Source organism: Filicampus tigris, chromosome 7 (assembly GCF_054856515.1).
Source record: "Filicampus tigris isolate MCC_2025a chromosome 7, RoL_Ftig_1.0, whole genome shotgun sequence".
NCBI classification, from domain to species: Eukaryota; Metazoa; Chordata; class Actinopteri; order Syngnathiformes; family Syngnathidae; genus Filicampus; species Filicampus tigris.
The window spans coordinates 5,920,890-5,940,777 of NC_141223.1; the positions used below are offsets into that span (position 1 = coordinate 5,920,890).

The window sequence follows — 19,888 nt, forward strand, 5'->3', positions numbered from 1 at the left end:
TTGCTGCATTAGGTGCATTTGCTGAAAATCCACCGCAGAACAGAAATTAAAATAGATAATACAAATAATTAAAATCATCATGTTTCGGTGTCTTTTTATTAAACAAAGAATAATTAATGAAAAAGAATCATTCATAAATCATTAATGCCCTGAATGCAATCTGCGCATATGCAGTAAATTAAGTTGTAATTGAATAGACACCCACTGACCTGTAGTCTGTTCTCTGATCATCGGGATTGATTCCAGGCCAGTCTCTCTTTAGGTATTGGCTTGCTAACTTCTGCAGAGCCTAATAAGAAAAGTATAAATATGCCGTTAATTCATAAAATACATTATTAACGCAACAAATCCTCATTTATCTGTGTGAACAAATCTAAATAAAACTGGACGGAAGACCCGTTGAAGTTATTCTGTGCTGATCTATTTTGTTCAGTCACAGCAATCTATTTCAATCAGTCATCGGCTTAACTTGTTCGCCCTGTTACGATTGTTCCTGTGACAATGAATATCCCCGCCATGTGCAACAATTAAAGCACAGTTATCTTGTACAGTGTGTGTGCACCAGTCAGAAACTAGAAGGCTGCAGAGTGTGCAGCCTACATCCACTACAGTGGGTCACTGTGTTAGTAGTGACAACGCAGCCACGCACACACCACACACACTTCCCTTTGTATATACTGTACGTGTGCTGTACCCGGAAGCTGAACACAATGATACGCCTTGTAATATGCGATTCAAGTACTTATCATGTATTGTAGCTTCAAGGTAATTTCCCACTCTCTCTCGTGATCATTGTTCCTCTCCTTTTGTCTACCGAATCTACATTTAAACCACTATTCTAACATTAGTTAGTGTCAACCAACTGCATCATAATACCTTTGTAAATGTTCGCCATTACCCCAATGTTTTTTTTTTTTTTTTTTTTTTCCAGAAACACACTTCCACCCACCATCCTCTTGTCAATGCTGCTGGCATTACCTGGCAACCTACAGCGGAGTCCAGGTTACCACAGCAGCCCATATATGGCTTTCCTGTGTGGTCATGCTAAGGTGGAGTATTCGTTTTAACACACGCGTGTGAACAAACACATGCACACACATCCTGTTTTCACCAGAAAGACTGTGTACTCAAACTTCTGGAATGGCAAAAAAACAGAATGTGCAGGCAAAGTACCATTACTTTTCATACCTCTATATTTTGCTTCATCATCTTGCTATTTTCTTTTAAATGCGTCCAAGAAACTTTAAATAGTTTCTAAAGTTTCTAATGTTCTAAATGTTTCAATAATGTAAAACAGTTCTGTAAAAGAAAAGTGATTAACACAAACAAAAGCAACCCTACACTAAGTTGTTTTTTTGTTTGTTTTTTTTTAATCACTTTGCATTTCCTTTGGGATTTTACCCGTGTCACTTCATGGCAATGCCAAGCCGAGCCTGCATGCTGTGCGGATTTGCTGGATTTTCACTGAACCCGCAGCCAAGTTGCCGGCCATAATGCCAGTCTTGGAGGTGCCAACTGCGAGGCTCACATGTCCAGTGTGTGCAGCCGAATCCACTTTAATGCAACACAATTTGCTTCTTCTTTGTTTGAGCTGCTATCACCGTTGGCGTGAACCAGAAACCCTAGATCAGTGTTTTTCAAACTCCGTGCCACGGCACACTGACGATATTGTCAGGTGTGCTATGGGAAATTATCTAATTTATGTGCCTGTGCAGTCTAGCGCCTGGCAGCGTAATCATGTCTTTACTACCTTGTAGTACCCTTCCATACCAGTAGGTAGCAGCAGGTAGCTAATTGTCTTTGTTTAGAGACAAGCGAATTAGTGACGCATGTTTATCCAAACAGGCCCATGTTTCACACTGAGCAAGTATCAATATGAAAAATTATAAAATCCTTTTTTCTTTGTGTTTATTTAATTCCCATTCAAAATATTATAATATAATGTCATTCTTCAATGTTAAAAATGCTTATATAAACACTATAACACTTATATTGTTAAAATAAGCTTTTTTTTCACAATTTCAGCTGGTGGTGTGCCGCGGGATTTTTTTCAATGAAATAAATGTGCCTTGACTCAGAAAAAGTTTGAAAAACATTGCCCAAGATGACCAGCAAGATGCGCTGAACAATTCTGTATGGGTTTAGGCGCTGAACACCCAGGTAAGGAAGCTCACCCCTTGTGATGAGCAGAACCTGATACAGTACTTGCGATAGCTGACATCTGGACCCTCAAGTGTGTTAACATCCTTAAAGCAGCAAGTCCTGGATGGTGGCTAAAGAAACATGCTGACCAACTGGCCCTGATACCAATAAACATGTTTCACACCATGGTAGATCACGCCATTGTCCCAAACTGTTTTAATTTAGCGACCACCATCCCAGCGCCGAAAAAGCCCACCAACACTAGCCTCAATAACTATCACCAAGTAGCACTGACTTCTTTCACGATCTAACGCTTCACAAGGCTGCTTAAAGAACCACATCGCCTCCAGTTTTCCCTCTTTCACTTGACTCTCTTCAATTTGCTTAGCGCTCCACAGAGGATGCCATCTCCTCTTTCGTCCACGTGAGCCTGCCTCATCTGGAGCAGAAGAACACTTATGGGTGAATCCTGTTTGCAGACTTCAGCTCAGTATTTAGCTCATTCACAGCCAGACATTTTCAGACCCTCTTTTTACCCTAATGTTTGAAAGAATTTGAAAAAAATATAAATAGGTTCCTGGGATTTAATGGCTGGACTGTGAAAAGACAAATAAACCCGTCAATGGCAGTGAATGAGTTAATACGATCAAACACCAATCCCCCCGCTCTCCCCCTCCAAGCACCTGGTGAGCAAATTAGCCACCTTGGTGTCAGCAACCCTGTGTGCAACTGGCTGTAAGATCTCCGTACGAACAAACCTCAGTGTGTGAAAATTGGGAACAACACCTCAGGCACGATCTCCCTGAGTACCAGCTTTCCTCAAGGATGCGCCCTGAGCCCACTATTTTTCTACCTGATGATCCAGGCCACATTCAGTATGGACCACATATTTAAGTTTGTGGACGACACATCAGTGGTGAGCCTCATCAGAGGTGACAATGAGGAAGATACAGAGGCAGGGCGGAGCAACTTGTGGAGTGGTGCTGCTCTCGCATGGTCATCAATGTCAACAAAAGGCAATTATTGTTGACTTCAAAAAGAACACACACGATCACATTCCACATCAACATAAAGCTGTAGAGACAATCAGAAGCACAAAGCTCTTGCGAAAAAAGGAACAGCTCCACCTAAACTTCCTGTGTCGGCTGAGACACGCCCCCCCCCCCCCCCCCCCCCCCGCTTTACCTTCCTCACCACTTTCTAGAGGAACCTTCGAAAGCATGCTCAGCAGCTGCATCGCTGTTTGGTCTGCTGGCTACAAAGCCACGGAGTGCAAATTCTCCAGACAGTGGTGAGGACCACAGAAAAAATAATTGGGACGTTTCTTCCCTCCGTCGGGGATATTGCAGACAAATGCTCCCGTGAAGCCCAGACATCCAACACTCCCACCCCGTGGACTGTTCAGCCTGCTGGCCTCTGGCAGGAGGTTCTGCAGTATCTGGTGCAGAGAAACCAAATACTGCAATAGCTTCATCCCACATGGTAGACTGTTAAACACCGTGTGCAACCCCCTCCACACACACACACACACACACACACACACCCCTTTCACTGACCAACACAAATCAGAACTCACATCTTAACCCTGAATCTGAATAGTTTATATTTTAATTTGAAACGCTAAACTTGAGTAATTGCATTGAAAAACTGATATTGAATTACATGAATTGAATTGTTTCAACGGAATCAGTACATTGAATTTGAAAGAAGCACCTTTTCATCCCTCCCTGACTTACACCCCCAAGGTTAAAGAAGGTGTTATAAAGGTTATGACCTGCTTAGGAGACAACATTTCCCCCCCCCCCCACGACAGCCTGTGTCACATGCTCAAAACGAACATGCTGATTGGACAAAGAGGAGATCTGTGTTCTGCTATCGATTGCTCTTCCGTTTTTACGCCGAGCGCCAGTCTACCAAAATAGGGCACTTGCTGTTTGTCTGCTACAACCTGTCTCAACATCCTCTTGAATCAATACACTTGATTTCCTCTCCATTCTCTACTCGTCCAAGCCAAAGCCATATGTCTTTTATGTGAGGGGAAACATGGTGTCCGGTTGGCTATAAAGAAGAAAATGTGTGACTCCACTCGTCCACTCAGGCAGCAGCCACACAGCATGCTGGCCTTTTTGGGCAGTACAGTAAAGAATGATCGCAGCCTACAACTATGCCAGCAATGTTGATTGTGGGAAGGCAATGCAGGACAAATCTCTCTCTCTCTCTCTCTCTCTCTCTCTCTCTCTCTCTCTCTCTCTCTCTTACACTCTCTCTCTCTCTCTGTCTCTCTCTCTCTTTCTTACATGCCCCTGGTGAACCAGACAATTTGCTGGCAGAGAGTAGACTAATGTTTAGAGCAGCTAAAAGCAGTTGTAAGTTGTGGCTGTGATCTTCTTGCAGTTCCTTATAAACGTAGCTTGAGCGTGTCAATCTACATGGACTCCAACGAGTACATTTATGCTTCCGCCATGTCGAGCATGCGCCTCTCCTGTAGGAGCGTGCAGTGCCGAGCACACCGACTTAAAGGGGATGAGAGGAGCTGCCTCCATTGGTCGAGAAGCAAGTTGGATGTGTTCACGCTCACAACGGAGCAACCGCCCATTTCTAACTGCACGTTCTTTTGAAAATAACAAAAGAAAGAAAACGCCACCCATGCGCACAGCTATGCTGCACTTTGCACTAGACTAGCACTGAGCGTTTACCAACAACAATATTCTTCTTTAGCACCAAAACAATTATCTCTGTTTTGTTTTGGTTTACCGTAATTGAAGGAAATTTTGGTTCATCCCATTATAATTACACACTGTAGTAATTTGGGGACTCTGCTAGATATAACTGTGTGTCATCTGCACAGCTACAGTCTGAATAAGGGGTCCAAGAATTGACCCGAGAGGGACTCCATATGTCATCACCGTTCGACCAGACTACCAACTTCAAATGGCAATAAAATAACCCCTATCCTCCAGTTTAGAAGGATTCAATTTAGTCACAGAATACATGGATGTCTTGATGACCAAACGGGTTATTTGCACTTGGCCTCAAACTAAGAGAATATCTGACATGTGGAGGACAACGCCTAAAAATACACCATCTTCCTTACCTTTCTCACCCTTTTTTTGTCCTTCCCACATCCATCCATGGTATTCTTTTTTGTGTGTGAAACTGCTTGTGCCTATTTTTTCCTTATAGCTTGCACCCTATTAATCTGTCTCCCCTTTCCCTCACTTTCTCCCCTCTCTCTGACTCCATCTGTCTCCCAGGCCTGCTAATCGGATGAATTTATGTCTGTGTTGAGTGTAATTTGTATGTGTTAACAGGAGGCCAACTAGCCGGGCACCATGTACAGACAGTGATGAGAGGCAAAAGGGCAACATGGTGTCGTTCAATTTCTCTACAATAACAGGGTGTATGTTCACTTTTTTTTTAACCGATTTCCTATTCATCATTCATAAAAAATACAGGGTGTGTGCCTGACACAAACAGGCACACACAGGCAAAATTAAGGAGGCAAGCCATTGGATTCCACAGGGGTTTGTTGCTAGGCAACCGCGATTTTTAAGGTTATAAAGACAGTGCTGAGGGAGAAAGGTGTGAGAAAAATCAAGGCAAAGAGGTAGAGATGAGTAGACACACTGACCCTGTTCTGAAACCAAAGGTGCTGAGCGCAATCAAAATCAATTTTATATAAATCTATATCTTCTGGGGAATGTGTGATCTTATTCAAAGCAAAAGGCAGAGTATATCCTTGAGTTAGTTGGGTGGTGAACAATATGCGTAGATGGATGATACAGTATATCAGCTCTCCCATTTTGTCTCTCCATAGAATGGTACCAGGTACTATTTTTAGCCGCACCTTGGCTGAGGCGACCCTTGAAATCAATGTGTCATCTCCGCTGTCATTGGTTGCATGGCCTTCTAACAAGACTACATTTAGGAAATAACACTGTGCAAACAAATATTTGGTCCTGTTGCGATAAACCGCCAAACCCCCGGCAGTGCGAGAGTATGTTGTCAGAATTAGTTTTGACGTCTGGGAAAGAGCGACAACGGTGCAGCAGTTCATTGGAAAAAAAAAAGTCAGAGCTGCAGTCACACGCCTGCTGTGTTCTGTTTGGGAATGCAAAAATGAGACGCAGTGGTGACACTACATAACCTTCTGTGTATATGTATTTGAGAGAGTGTGAAGCGCGGTCACGATGCTTGTTGAACGGAGCTAGTGTGCGCTCGGATCTCACACCATATGCTCACATCTCATGTGATGTCATCCATGCCGATGGTGTATCTTTTTTTTAAGATGTCTCGCTAAGAAATCCACAAAAAAAAAAAAAAAAGTCACAGAAAATGAGGACACAGAGTTAATCCTTTGATGCGGGCTGAATTTAAGTCTCATATTATTTGCAGACACATGCGGCCCTATTTTGTTGTTTTAACTTTTTTAGTGGAAATGGGGGCTGCGATAAGGGAATTTTACATGTATCTTCCACTCCATCAATAACCTTGCGATTTCAACTGCCGATCTTACTTTTGATTCCGTCCGTGCAGTAAAACATCAGTAAGACATACCTGTGCATAGTCCCGCTCAAGCTGTCCCTTCTTCAGACTGTAGCTCCTACGAATTAAAAACAAATCAACACACATATGTTAACACAATCATTATCATAGTTAACCATGTCTTTCAAGTCATGCGCTTTATATTCCATTTATCTTTTCAGTCACTTTTCCAGAGACATGGGTGAAATCAGATGGAGTATTTATTAGCCGACTTTGGATGACAGGAAGTGTACTCCGAGGACTGGTCGCCAGTGATTCACAAGGCAGAGGACAACCGATCACGCAAACGCACAAATTTATGGGCAATGTAATGTGCTCTTCAAGTAACCTAAGTTGATAGTTTATAGACTGTGGGGGAAGCCAGAGTACCTGGAGAAAACCTACACAAAGTTGCAAACACAACCAAAAAATAGGGCTGCTCGAATTATGAAAAAAAATATCAATCATGATTATTTTGGTAATAATCGAAATCACGATTATTCAAACGATCATTTATTTTTTGGTACAAAACAAGAAAATGTTTAAACGTAAAAAATATAAAGTCAAATGCATTTCTTTGAAACACTATAATTATGTAAGTTCCTTTTGGGCCAAACAAAATTTATAAAATTAGTTATTATCTATTTTTTTGAAATGCAAATCCAAAAAAATCCAAGTATGATTTCAATGTGTAAACAAGCATTGGGTATAAATGTTGGATATAACAAACGCGTTGTATATACAGTAAATGCATATTCATCGTTTTTTTTTTAACAATTATGCCAATTTTGTAATAATCGTAAGATTATGAAAGGGGATGCAATAAGGGAAAATTGAGTTTTTCGTTGCCTGCATACAAATGGTTGGTTTCGGGAGTAGACGCCAACCCATCACTTGTGAAATTACACAAACAATTTAGCATGTGAATGTTAGTGTTCAATACTGTGTGTGTCTGTGTGTGTGTGTGTGTGTCTGTACTAAGGCAGATATAAGAGTATAGGGGATTTAGGAGTTGGATTGAGGACACCAAGTTGACTGCCTGTGTTCACAAGCTCATCGTCCTGCTTCCTCTCTCGCTTTCTCTTTCTTTTATCCCCCTCTTAAGATTTTTCCACCTAAAATGCACTGTCTCCCAGAGGATTAAATAGCCTTTCATTCTAGCTATCGGTCTATTGATCTGTCTGTCCTTCCGTTTTTTTTTTTTCTTTCACGTTAACATCATGACATCGTGTGTGTGAGTGGGTGCGTGCGTGCGCCTGTGCGTATGTGTGTGTGAATCTGTGAGTCTATGATGATTAAATCCAGCCTGTGGATTAATTAGGGTAAATAACCTTAGAGCAGCTTTTTGGATTTAAGAGTTAAAATCCAGCGTAGGCTTTACAACATGCATGGCATGTGTTTGATTATGTTTCACTGGTGTGATGTTTGAAGGTTATTCACCAGCTAAAGCCAGGTAGGTCTTTCATGGATGTATGAAATGAATTCAAACTGGTTGGCAGTTTGCAGAGGTGGTTACATTGTGTCCAAGGCACTGCTGTTATTTAAATTTGAATTTGAACCTTTCTCAACAGTATGATTTCTCAGAGGTTGAGTAGCTCAACACCAGAAATTAAATACCCTGCTGAAGTCTAAGCGCACGTTTACACCTCCCATATAGCAAATTACTTCTAATCGCTACTGGCGTCATCATCTTTACAGAGCTGACATGAGAAAGTTCACGCTCGTCCTAATTAGGGTCGCGGGCGAGCCTATCCCAGCTGACTATGGGGGAGAGGTAGGGTACACAAAATACAAATAAACAAACAATGTCCCAAAACAGGTAGTGTTCAATGTCAAAGGTTCCACTTTCCTCTCTTCTTATATCAGGGTTCCAGAACAGTGTATTGTTGTAGTATTGGGACTGGAACTGTTCAATTTAGCAGTGCTGAGCATTTTACTAAAATTTCCCAAAATTTAATTAAATTTAACAAAAAAGGGTTTGAGCAGCAAAACCGTTTTTGGGCTTAAAAGGTGCGAGTGCATTGAATCGAACCGTTCCACTTTGAAATGTAACGAGATACGTATCGAATCGTCTTTTATTGGAGAGATATATCTTGGAAGGAATTGGCACGTTTAGTACTGGCAAATTCATTCAAATGTGTGTAAAATAACAACAGAAAAGTAATTGCATCATACACTATCTAACCGAGCCGTACTATATCGAATCGAATCGTAATCTCGATTCGAACCGAATCGTTCCACTTATCAAATCGAACCGTCATTGAATCGTTTCTCACCTAACATATCGAAAACCGCATCGAATCGTCTTTCGTGGAGAGTTGCACACCCCTAGAAATCACCTATAGGCCGGTCCGCCTATCATTTTAAACGGGCTTCCGTTAGCGTTTCCGTCTACCAACTTCGACCACATCATAGTAAACAACGGACAATGGTGGACCTCCAGCATGTTGTGTTGTTATTTGTATTGGGCTATTGTTAAACTTGAATAACAATACATGCTTTTGCTTCCTCTCCATTCGTTATACAAAAGTGGTGATTCTCTGACTAATTTTGTTACCCATGACAATATTATTCTTTATCGTGGAAAATTGTTGTCTTTAGGGGCATTCGAACAGACTGATTTTATTTGTATCTTTGTTTTTGTTTTCAACCATGACGCTTTTATTCTCACCCAAATATGCTGCAAAACACATTAACATCTTGCCCGTGTCTATGTTTAGCATGAGTTCAACAACGTGAGAAACCGCGCAAAAGATGAGGAATGCAAACGAGAGAGAGAGAGAGAGAGAGAGAGATAATTCGATTGGGCTGTCATAAATTATCAATACTTCATCTGCAGACAAAATGAGAGCATGTGAAGGGACATGAGCTTCATCCCGTGGCCAAACAAAACCAAAAAAAAGAGAGAAGAAAGATCAGAAGAGATTGTCAGAGCCAATGTGACAAAATGAAACCAAAGAGAAGCGGGTGGGTGACACGAGGGGCTTAGCATGAATGAAAAAAAACAAGAAGAAAGGCATTCAGGGAACAGGAAGAGGGCAGCAGGAAATTCCTTCATCATTTCCCTGACCCTTTGTCCTTTAAAAAAAAAAAAAAAAAGATTGTAAAGGCTGATTATGCCGCACATTGTGACGACATTAAAATCATCTGGCAATTTTTATTTTTCTACATTTGCGAGTGGATGAGAATAATGTTCATACCTCATGTCTTCAAGCAGGTCGCATTCAGTCTGATTTTTAAAGTGCAGTCTTGTCAACTGGTCTGTGTGCGTGTTCTTCAGCTCCTGTGTTACTTTAACCTGGAGGGGGGAAAACAACACATGAACAAATAATTTTAATTTCATCTGCCTGCACACTGCTACACTACTCTTGCTTTCTGGTTATCACAGCACTCTATTCCGAAAATGTCAAAAATGTAACACAACGACACATCTCCCTTTGGGGTGTGGAAACCAGGGTTTGAAATTATTATTTTTCCTTAGGGGGTCCTCTGTTTGACTATATTGTGTGATCAGATAAGGGGAAAATGAAGTGACTTGATCGAGGTCTACGTGGGTGTCACTCAACTTCCCGGAGCAGATGTCACCTTTAGACCACTACTGCCAAATTCAAGTCCCAATGGGCAGCTCTTTGGCCCGGAGGACACATTTTCCATGAGTTCCAAAAACAATTTGAAATGTGGACTCGTCAGACCACAGCACAGTTTTCCACGTTGTGTCAGCCCATCTTAGATGAGCGTTTCTGGGTGTTTTTGATATATAACTCTCGCTTTGCGTGATATTTGGAGATGTAGCGATGAACTGTGCTGACAATGGTTTTCTGAAGTGTTCCTGAGTCCATGTGGCAATATCCTTTACACAATGATGGTGACGTTTAATGCAGTGCCACCTGCGGCGTCGCCTCACTAAAAAAGACAATATTAAAGCGGTTTTTGTTTCATGGGATTTTCTTTAAATTAATTACTGTTAAAACAGAACATAACCTGTTCACTTTTGATTTTGTTCAATGACTGTCCCCGTGTGAACTGAACCATGACTTTATAACCAAGATAATTGCCAAACCGTGATTTCCAGTCAAAGAGTAATAATAGTCCCCTTAGGGCAACCATTTCAATGTGGCCCATGAAGAACACAAGTTTGACACCGCCGCTTTAGACAGCAGACAGAGAATCAACAGTGTCTTCGCTGGTTCCAGCAAAGTAGTGCACTCAAGCACTTCAAGGAACAATTAATCCTCATAAGCTAGAATTGGCCAACTTGATCAAACATAATCAGTTATTGTGTCTGTCTGTAGTTTGTATAGAATACAAAATTGTAAATGTATCATACCTAACAAGAAGTTATTTTCTCAGTTTTAGAGACACAGGAGGGAACTGTTTGCACGCAGCAGATGCTATGCTAAAAAAAAAAAAAAAACTGACACACAGACACACACACGCACCCAAACCCACGCACACACACACTCACACACCCCTCTCATTACCCAGGGAGTCACTGTGAAGGTCATTGTGTATTGTCTGGTGAATTACACTGGCTATTCACTGCATTACCAGGGGACAAAATCCTGAGACTTCTAGACAAAACAAGCAAACACACAAATACACCGGCATCTTAGCCACACACATACACACACACACTGCAGAGCCTGTCTCTCATCTGCTGCGTCTTTGAAGATAAGAAGGGCGAGGTTCATTACTTTATCAGGACAAAAGTGACTTGATTTCCCCTCTCTATCATTCATGGTAAAGCACTGGAAGCTATGGAGAAGAGGAAGAGCGAGTGGTGGCAGAGACAGGGTGGGGAAGAGTGGCTAAAGGAGGCATGCTGCAAGATTGCTAGGGAAGAAAATGGCAGGTGAGCAAGTGATATAATAAGTGGGGGGGGGGGTTGAGAGAGAGAGAGACAGAAATTTCTCGGACCAGCAACGTCGATTGGGGTGTGTGTGTTACTGCTGCTGACATGTAATATCGTATTACATATATTCCACATTCCCGATTGGGACGTGTCAGACTGCTGACTTCTTTTCTTAATCCATTTTTCTTCCATCACCCCCTTGTGGAGTTTGCTCTTTTTTAAGTGTCAAAGAACTGGACTCTGTGGACTCGGTGGGGGACAGGAGGATGTTGGCCAAGCTGTCATCAATGCTGGGCAACCCGGACCACCCCCTCCAGGGCACCCTAACAGAACTCCACAGCACCTTCAGTGACAGACTGTTACACCCTCGCTGTGCAAAGGAGAGATTCCGCCGTTCCTTCTTGCCTGCTGCTGTCAGACTCTTTAACAAGAACATTGTGTAGTCTCTACAAACTGGCGGTCATTAGTGCAATTGTGCAGTCCTGCACCTGAGCTCGTATCGTGCAATACCCAATATTCCCCACTACTGTAATACCGTGCAATACTCAACATTCCCCACTACTGTTAGTCTAGTTTTATTTTTATCCAATGCTGTTCCTTACATTTCACTACAGCACTGCAGCACTGTCACTTAGAGTATTTTTTCCTCTGTACTATGTACAGGCCGAAATGAGTGTTCCTCATATTTTTTATGTAGATGTAGGTTGGTGTGTATACACATGTGTATATACACATGTTACTGCGTATATCTACATAGGTTTGATTCTAAATGTTTGCCGTCAATGTTATACATTAATGGCCACATTATGCCGCCGCCCCTGTGTGACCTATATCTTTGCTACTGTAACAATGAAAATTTCCCCACTGTGGGATCAATAAAGGCATTCTTATCTTATCTTATCTAAGAAAGTCAATGAACAAGTCAAACACACATTTCAATCTTAAAGGCTCTCCAAAAAACAGCAACATTTGTTTATGTTTCAGGAAAACCTCTACGTTTTTTGGCATTTGTAGGGTGCACTTTTCCTAAACCGACACTCATTACATTTAGCCTGTATTTACACATGCAGAATATGACTATATTGCATGAGTTGTGTATTACATCAAATGACATCTACTCTTCTTCCTCTAAACTCAAACATGCACTTGAAGCAGTTGAAATAGGTGCTGTACATCTGAATTTCACAAGGAGTGATCCCTGTTCATTTTTCAAGTGGCTTTCGTTTCACTTCACAATATTCTCAGATGAGTATTGAACTAGGATTGTTTCCAGACTGCACAATGCCAAAACATTACCTGCGCAATCTAATGGAATCCATTAGAGTAACTTATAGCAACACAAGAGTCTGAATTTTAAAAACAAGAAAAACAGCTCTCAATTTGAATCCGTACAATTCTACACCACTGTAGACTTTAAAGCAGATTTACAGAAGGTACATTTTTACAGTAAGATAGGTATCAGTTTGCGTAACAAGAAGGGGAACATTGAGGAAACACAAACATTGCAGTGCTACTTACTGCATGATATTTTACAGTACAGTAATTGTCTGCCATTTCACTAGTTTTTTTTTTCAAATACACAAATGGACATGGCGGTGTGAATGTTAGTGTCAATGGTGGTCTGTCAGTATAAATGACCTATGATTGCGGTCAGCTGGGATCCCTGCGACAATGATCAGATTAAATGCTTTAGAAAGGGAAAGGATGGATCTTATGAGGTGCATATATTCATATATAAGATCATATTTGATCAGAATGTGCGAATGAGGCTTGCATTCTGTGTAAACGTGCTGAGACATCAATAAGTCACTTAAGTGGTTGCATGCGTACTACAGGGAGACAGTACTGTAATAGTTTCTAACAGACTGATGCGGTGGTGTGTAATGTGTCAGCCACAGGCAAAATATAATCCTGCGACCAAATCATTTCCACACAGGTAACTAAGATTATGACAAAGGCAGCTGGCAATGGCTATTGTAATCACTAAGGTGCATTTGATCATTTACAGTGTGAAGCCTACACGGTGATGCGTTTTATAGACGTGCCATGACACATTCAGGGAAGGAAGGAAGCCAAAGCAAAAGTGGCACATGGGGAATATGTTGTAATTAAGAGCAAAGCGTGCACTGGTTCACACTAAGGTAATTGCCTCTCATGCAGCTATTTCGGGACAACACACACACAGTACCGATCATAAAAGGGACTTAGCAGTGTTCTCGGCAGCCTTTGCTGGATCAATACAGCAGTCGCGCGTGTGTGCGTGCGAGTGTGTTTATGTGTGTTGAATTACGATGTGTGACCCTGGACATACTGAAGGACTTCCCTCAAGACAGCAAGCATCACACAAATGTATTGAGCCAGTGCTGCAGTCACTGTACAGTACTGTATACAGTAGCTGACCACATTACACACAGATGGAGACACTGCTAGCTAGCATCACGTTGCTAACGCCAAGAAAAGGGCAAATATGAACGCTTTTAATTAGATTTTATATTGTCACGTTAAATGTAGTGTGGGGGGTGGTGTAAAAACAATGTGTCACATGTGCATTGTAACGTGGCTCGTTGTGTATTATTGAGACGATCATGAGACCGTAGTGTTTGTTATCTTGACGGCTGATGTATTATCATCACCATCATGTCATTAATGTTGATATTTCTGAGCGATAATACACCGCGTTGTTGCAAGCAAGCAAAATTGCCCTTTCTGCAATGTGCCCGTCTTTTTCCAACCAACATGACGCGTTGTGTGCGGTTTTCTGGACTATTAATGATGTTACTACTGTACATTGTTTTCCATTCGTCATTGTCTCAGTCAGGCTAAAAAAAAAAAAAAACACAATAACGGGCTGTGGAAATCACTCACCTTCCTCGGCGGCGGCTGCATTTTGGAGAATTGACATGAATGGTATTTCCCCTGTAAAATGTATTGTAATCCCAAAAAAGAAATCGGATAATATTTCTCCAACGAGCATAAAAAAATGACAGTAATCCTCCCGTCCACGCGACAGGGAGGAAAGACGGGGAGTTAGATTTGTACTCCGGCGGCCATGATTGATGGCAAACGTGCTGATTTCAACGAAGCCGAAAGTGAGGCTGCGCTGCGAGGAGAGTGTGTGAGCACTTTTGTGTTGCTTGCTGCCACTGCTGGATGACTGGAGAGTACAGTACTGTACCGAACTGAGCTGGGGTGTGGGGGGCGGCAGAAAGGAGGAAAGGTGTATAATAACGGGGAACCCCTTCAGCTGCCAAAGGCAATGGCTCCCCCGAGTGGTGGAGTGTGGTAACGCATCCGGTGTCGGTCAAGGGGGAAAACAAGGAGCAGAAGAGAAATTAGTCTTTTTCTTCCTGATTACTGATTTCCTGCCTTTCACTTCATTTATCACAATACTCGGACATCACGTCAATGTGTCCGAGGGGGGGTTTGACCATACCCGTCTCAGACTGCTCAAAGGAGGGCATAGCATATTCTGCTATGCTGCAGATGTAGAGCTGCATAGCAACAAGGGAACGCAGTCGAGCGCAGAGAAATCGATGAGCCATTTTTGAAATTCCACGTTTGTTTTCATTTGACGCAATTTATCGGCAATTTCTGAAGAATTTGGGGGGTTTATAAAAAACCTTACCCCCAATTTTCCAAATGCATTTTCAGTTGGGGTCAATTATACATGGATTTTCACTATTCGCGGGCTGGCATGTACATTGTACATATTTAAAATGGATTTTATTTATTTTTTAAATGTTGTTTTGGTCATCTGTCTGGGTAGGAAGAGCGTGGTCCCACTCTATGTGGGACCCAGTAGCGCTGATGAAAAATTGTGGCCCCCTCCATTATTTAAATTGCCCAGCCCTGATCATCCTTGAGCATTTATTTTTATTCGATAAATACATGATACAGCTATTTTAAGATAGGTGTTGATGTGTGACTGATTGGATTGCTATGTAGTAAGAGAGCGTTCAAAATAAACAATAGTCTTTATTACAAAGAAAAGCTAAAATAACTAATTTAACAAACTGTTAATTTAAAGACGAAGTCAACCCTAAAATTTTCTTAGTAAAATCCACCATTTTTTGTCCATGTCAGGGGGTAGCCATTTTGCCACTTATTGTCAACTGAAAATGACATTACAGTTGCTCAGGGCTCAAGTAATGACCAACCGTGGCTCAGCTTCAGAAAACAGGTGAACACTGTATATCATGGATATCAAATAAATGCTAATACGCCTTTCCATTGAATGGTGTAAATGCACACAATTACAGAGGCTATGCAGTATGTGTGGTATCGTATATGTATACAGCACGTTGATAACACCTCAGAACTGTTGTCGTGTTTAGTCATTTGACTGTTGGCTATGTTTTATTCCGTGGGATACCAGGGGAAAGACCAGGTCACTGGGTCAATTGGAATTTTAAATTTAGCATGCATATTTAAAGAATCACATTTATAGGGTTGGTTGTAAAAATCAGAGGTGGACAAAGTTAGTCCCATTAGAAACAAACTACGTCAAAGGACTCTTCATTTTGCCATCACCTCAAAAATCGGAGGAATACAAATATTACATTCGCAAATTGTTTGAAAAACTGCTTGACAGAAATATTCCAGGCTTAAGCCTGACCACATTTTAGCAACTTTCAACTTGTTCCATCAAGGAGTTGCCACAGTAAGTCATTCACACAATTTGTTTTGTACGGTATACACCAAAAAATCCCATGTTTGTTTGTTTGTTTTTCTAACCCGCAACATCTGCATAAAAGGCAACAGTATGTAAAAACGAATGCTAACCCTGATCACATAAACATATTTTTTTAAAAACACAGCAAGTAGTGTGAATGAATGCATGTTAATATATGCCTCCAAGGTTAAAGAACTTTTAATCATTACACATGTTTCAGAAGCAGGTAAGACATTAAATGCTCTCATTCACCTTGCCTCTCTCAGTATGACACACAACTTTGCTGTTGTGTGGGGAAAATGGCAAAGACTCATTGGTTTGGATTCTGCAATTATGTTTTTGGTCGTGAATTTTTATGACATATTTTTTTACTTGCATTCATTAAGCTGTGTTGAGGTAAGAAAAGTAAATTGAAGAAACATAATTGTAAATGAACAGAATTGTGCATGTATGGATGAATTGTTGCCATGTAAAGTTTACCACATTTTGCAAAGAAGAATGACCTTCTTGAGCCATCCTCCATGTGAATAACAGCCTAAGGGTCTCATGCAGGTCCCAGCTCGACCGGCTTCAACTCAAATTTGCTATACTTTGGCTCAAAAGCGGTTCGACACAGACAACCGAGGACTATCGGAAAGCTACACTAAGACAATCTGCAGCTGCGGGGTATGTTATGAATTTCCATTTAGTGTTCATGAAAAGGGAGAAAGGACCAAAAAGAAGTACACATTATGTTTTGAACAAACATGAAAGGAATTTCATGAGGTTTTTAGGTTTTGCGTTCGCAAACAGAGAATGATAAGAATGTGTCGCTGGTTTGACAGGAGTAGGCAAGCCCCCTTGCTTCCCATCTTCAAAACTCATCTTAAAACTCATTTTTATTCTTTGGCTTTCGACTCAGCATGAAACTTGGTTTTGGTTTTACTGTCTCTTTACAGTTTTTGTGCTTTGTTATTGTCTTTTTTTTTTTTTTTTGCTCCATGTACAGCACTTTGTATACAGCGGTGGTTATCTTAATGTGCTTTATTGAGTTGAGTGGTTTAATTAATGACAGAGCAATATTGTTTTTCTAAAGCGAAAATTTACAACGCAGATTTTTTTTTTTCATTTAGGTGTGTCTAATAATGTTATGCATGTCTTGTACAAATATTTGAGTCCAATATTTTCTCGAAGGCCTCTTTAGTGAATATTTATGTTGTCTGTTTTCTTGTAGGCAGGCCAGTCAACATGAACAACACAGGCAACGTCAGCAACTTCGACTGTCAATTTCAAGAAGAGTTTAAATACATTCTGCTTCCCGTCAGCTATTCCCTCGTGCTCGTGTTCGGCCTGGCGCTGAATTCCATGGCGCTATACGCGATTGTGTTCAACACAAAACGCTGGAAACACTCCACTATCTACATGTTCAACCTGACAATGTGTGACACCTTCTACATCCTCACGCTGCCCTTCCTCATTTACTACTACGCAGATGAAAATGACTGGCCCTTCGGCGAACCGCTCTGCAAGCTCATCCGCTTCCTGTTTTATGCCAATTTGTATGGTGCGATTTTGAAAATCATACTTACAGTAGAGTGGTGCCTTGAGATAGGAGTTTAAATTGTTCCGTGACCAGGCTTGCAACTCAAAATAATTTGTCCCTCGAATGATCTCATCGAATGTTCAAGAAATTAATGGAAATGCCATTAAACAACCAAATCTTCAGAGCCTGGTACTCTACCCTTTTTTGCCGGTCCATCCTCCATCCGCAACCTGGGTACTCTTTCGTCCTCGTCCCTCCATCCTTACAGCCCGCCATTTTGTCCGGTCGGACCAAATACTAATTGGCTATAGTCCTTTTTAAACGGGCTTCCGTTAGCGTTTCCGACTACCAACTTCGACAAACTACCTCTAGACGATTACATCGACGGAGGAAAATGGGTTTCTGCTAGCAAATAGTCTATTTTTTTTTTTTTAAGTTTCGCGTCTATCGCCTACAAAAAGGGCGTCCGTCATAGGCGGATAAGCGGACAGGTGGACCGGTCCATCACATAGGCAGAATGCCCAGCTCTGGTCTGAACACCTGATTTCATCTCAAACAAACTTGTTAGTTGGGTCACTCATCTCAATGCACCACTGCATACTGTATTTTCTCTTATCGTTACAAGGAGCGTTTAGTTACTAAACTGCAGAGTACCAGGTGTTAAGTAGACTTTATGTGTACAAATGCAATATTTGCCATGTCTGCTGTGTTGGCAGTGTGTGATGTGGTTATGAATTGTTACAAAAGATGCAAACTAAGTTTTTATCTCCTAAGTACGGGATCCTCTGCAATACCGTCGTTGTAGCCGTTGTTTGGACACCACTGGTGTACAGTATTTCTTGACAACGTGAATACTTTTTCTAGGTTCTATTCTGTTCCTGTGCTGCATCAGCCTTCATCGCTTTGTAGGCATCTGCTATCCAGTCCGCTCTTTGAAGTGGATCAGTGCTCGACGGGCCAAACTGGTGTCTTTGGCAGTTTGGGCCTGTGTTTTATTCTGCCAGGCACCTGTTCTTTACTTCTCAAGAATAAGGTGACGCCAACCTGATTTGTTCCTCATTTGTCATAGAAAGCATAATGATAATCATGTACTCTTGTATGTCCTTGTTCAGGGATGTGGCCACAGAGAAGATTTGTTACGACACAACTAGCCCGGAGTTCTTTGACGACTTCCTGTTGTACAGCTCAGCCGTGTCCGTGTTTTTGTTTGTTTTACCCTTCGTGGTGCTGATGGTGTGCTACGGCCTGATGCTGCGGAAGCTTCTGGAACCTGGTTGGGGCGGTGGAGAGTCAGAGGGCGAGGGAGGGGGCCAAGGGGCCCGCCGCATCAAGCAGAAATCAGTGAAGATGATCATCATCGTGCTAGCAACGTTCATGCTTTGTTTTCTCCCGTTCCACCTCACAAGGAGTCTGTATTATTCCTTCAGATACCTGAGACAGGTCAATCCTGCACAGGTGAGGACACCACACCCTTTTCCCACATATTATCACATGGCCAAAAGTTTCATGGTAGAACTGTTTTTCCAGGTTAGCTGTAGCTTGCTTGAGGCATCCAGCATTGCCTACAAGGTGACCCGTCCATTTGCCAGTGCCAACAGTTGCATGGACCCTATCCTTTACTTCTTGGCTGGACAGGACGCCCGGAGTCATCTAGCCAGGAAGAGACGGGTCCTCAGATGAAAAGATGTGAGCAGCTCTTACAGCGGAGATTACAAGAATGAAATTGAACAAAAAAAACATTCCGACACCGGTTGACCTCTGTTTTGTTCAGACTTTTCCGTAAGACTAATAGAAATACAGTGGCATTAATCTGTACAGGGGTGATCGGGATACGTTTTAAATAACATTATTACCTTCCGTTATCAGGCTTGAGTCGGTCATATCAGCTCCAAACCGTGATAAGGGGCGAACTGTCTGCAGTCAGCGTGGTGGACAAAGAAACGAGGTGTCAAGTCGCTGGGCAATCGGGGTTCTATTTTTATTTTCTGATCTAATCTCCTTCTCTCACTTCCGGGTTTTCTCCCGCCACTCCAGCACGTCACACGCCACCGGTCTCAGGGTATGCTTGTAGTAATTGTGACATTGTCAGCTAATGCAACAAACACTCAATTTGCCCAAAGAAGCTAAAAGCTGTATATAAAAACTTTAAAACAATGTTGTACTCACTTTTGACTAA

At 41.7% G+C, this 19,888-nt stretch overlaps 2 protein-coding genes across 4 annotated transcripts in view; one reads left to right on the forward strand and one right to left on the reverse strand.

Annotated features, from left to right (window-relative positions):
* The window catches only part of fchsd2 (FCH and double SH3 domains 2), a 43,410-nt gene extending 23,690 nt beyond the window's left edge, over positions 1-19,720 (reverse strand). For 2 of the 3 annotated variants that reach the window (XM_086035801.1, XM_086035800.1), the window contains exons 1-4: positions 14,384-14,735; positions 9,867-9,964; positions 6,700-6,745; positions 210-289 (exon numbers count right to left, since the gene is read on the reverse strand). In XM_086035801.1, coding sequence (XP_085891927.1) covers positions 210-289; positions 6,700-6,745; positions 9,867-9,964; positions 14,384-14,404 — 245 coding nt within the window. In that variant the 5' untranslated portion in view covers positions 14,405-14,735. Of the gene's footprint in view, positions 1-209; positions 290-6,699; positions 6,746-9,866; positions 9,965-14,383; positions 14,736-18,928; positions 19,363-19,565 lie in introns of those variants that run through there. The other variant, XM_086035802.1, reaches the window with a different exon arrangement.
* On the forward strand, positions 17,182-19,527 carry p2ry2.1 (purinergic receptor P2Y2, tandem duplicate 1). The gene is made up of 4 exons (XM_086035803.1): positions 17,182-17,733; positions 18,577-18,745; positions 18,825-19,167; positions 19,240-19,527. Exons 1-4 carry the CDS (start codon positions 17,418-17,420, stop codon positions 19,390-19,392), a joined length of 981 nt encoding a protein of 326 aa, XP_085891929.1. The 5' UTR covers positions 17,182-17,417; the 3' UTR covers positions 19,393-19,527.
* Positions 19,721-19,888: the final 168 nt, after the last annotated feature.

Excerpts from the sequence above, each read along its gene's own strand:
- p2ry2.1 (XM_086035803.1), top strand. The coding sequence starts at position 17,418 with ATGAACAACACAGGCAACGTCAGCAACTTCGACTGTCAATTTCAAGAA. Across the intron at positions 18,746-18,824 it reads CTTTACTTCTCAAGAATAAG|GGATGTGGCCACAGAGAAGA; the intron begins GTGACGCCAACC and ends GTCCTTGTTCAG. Across the intron at positions 19,168-19,239 it reads GACAGGTCAATCCTGCACAG|GTTAGCTGTAGCTTGCTTGA; the intron begins GTGAGGACACCA and ends CTGTTTTTCCAG.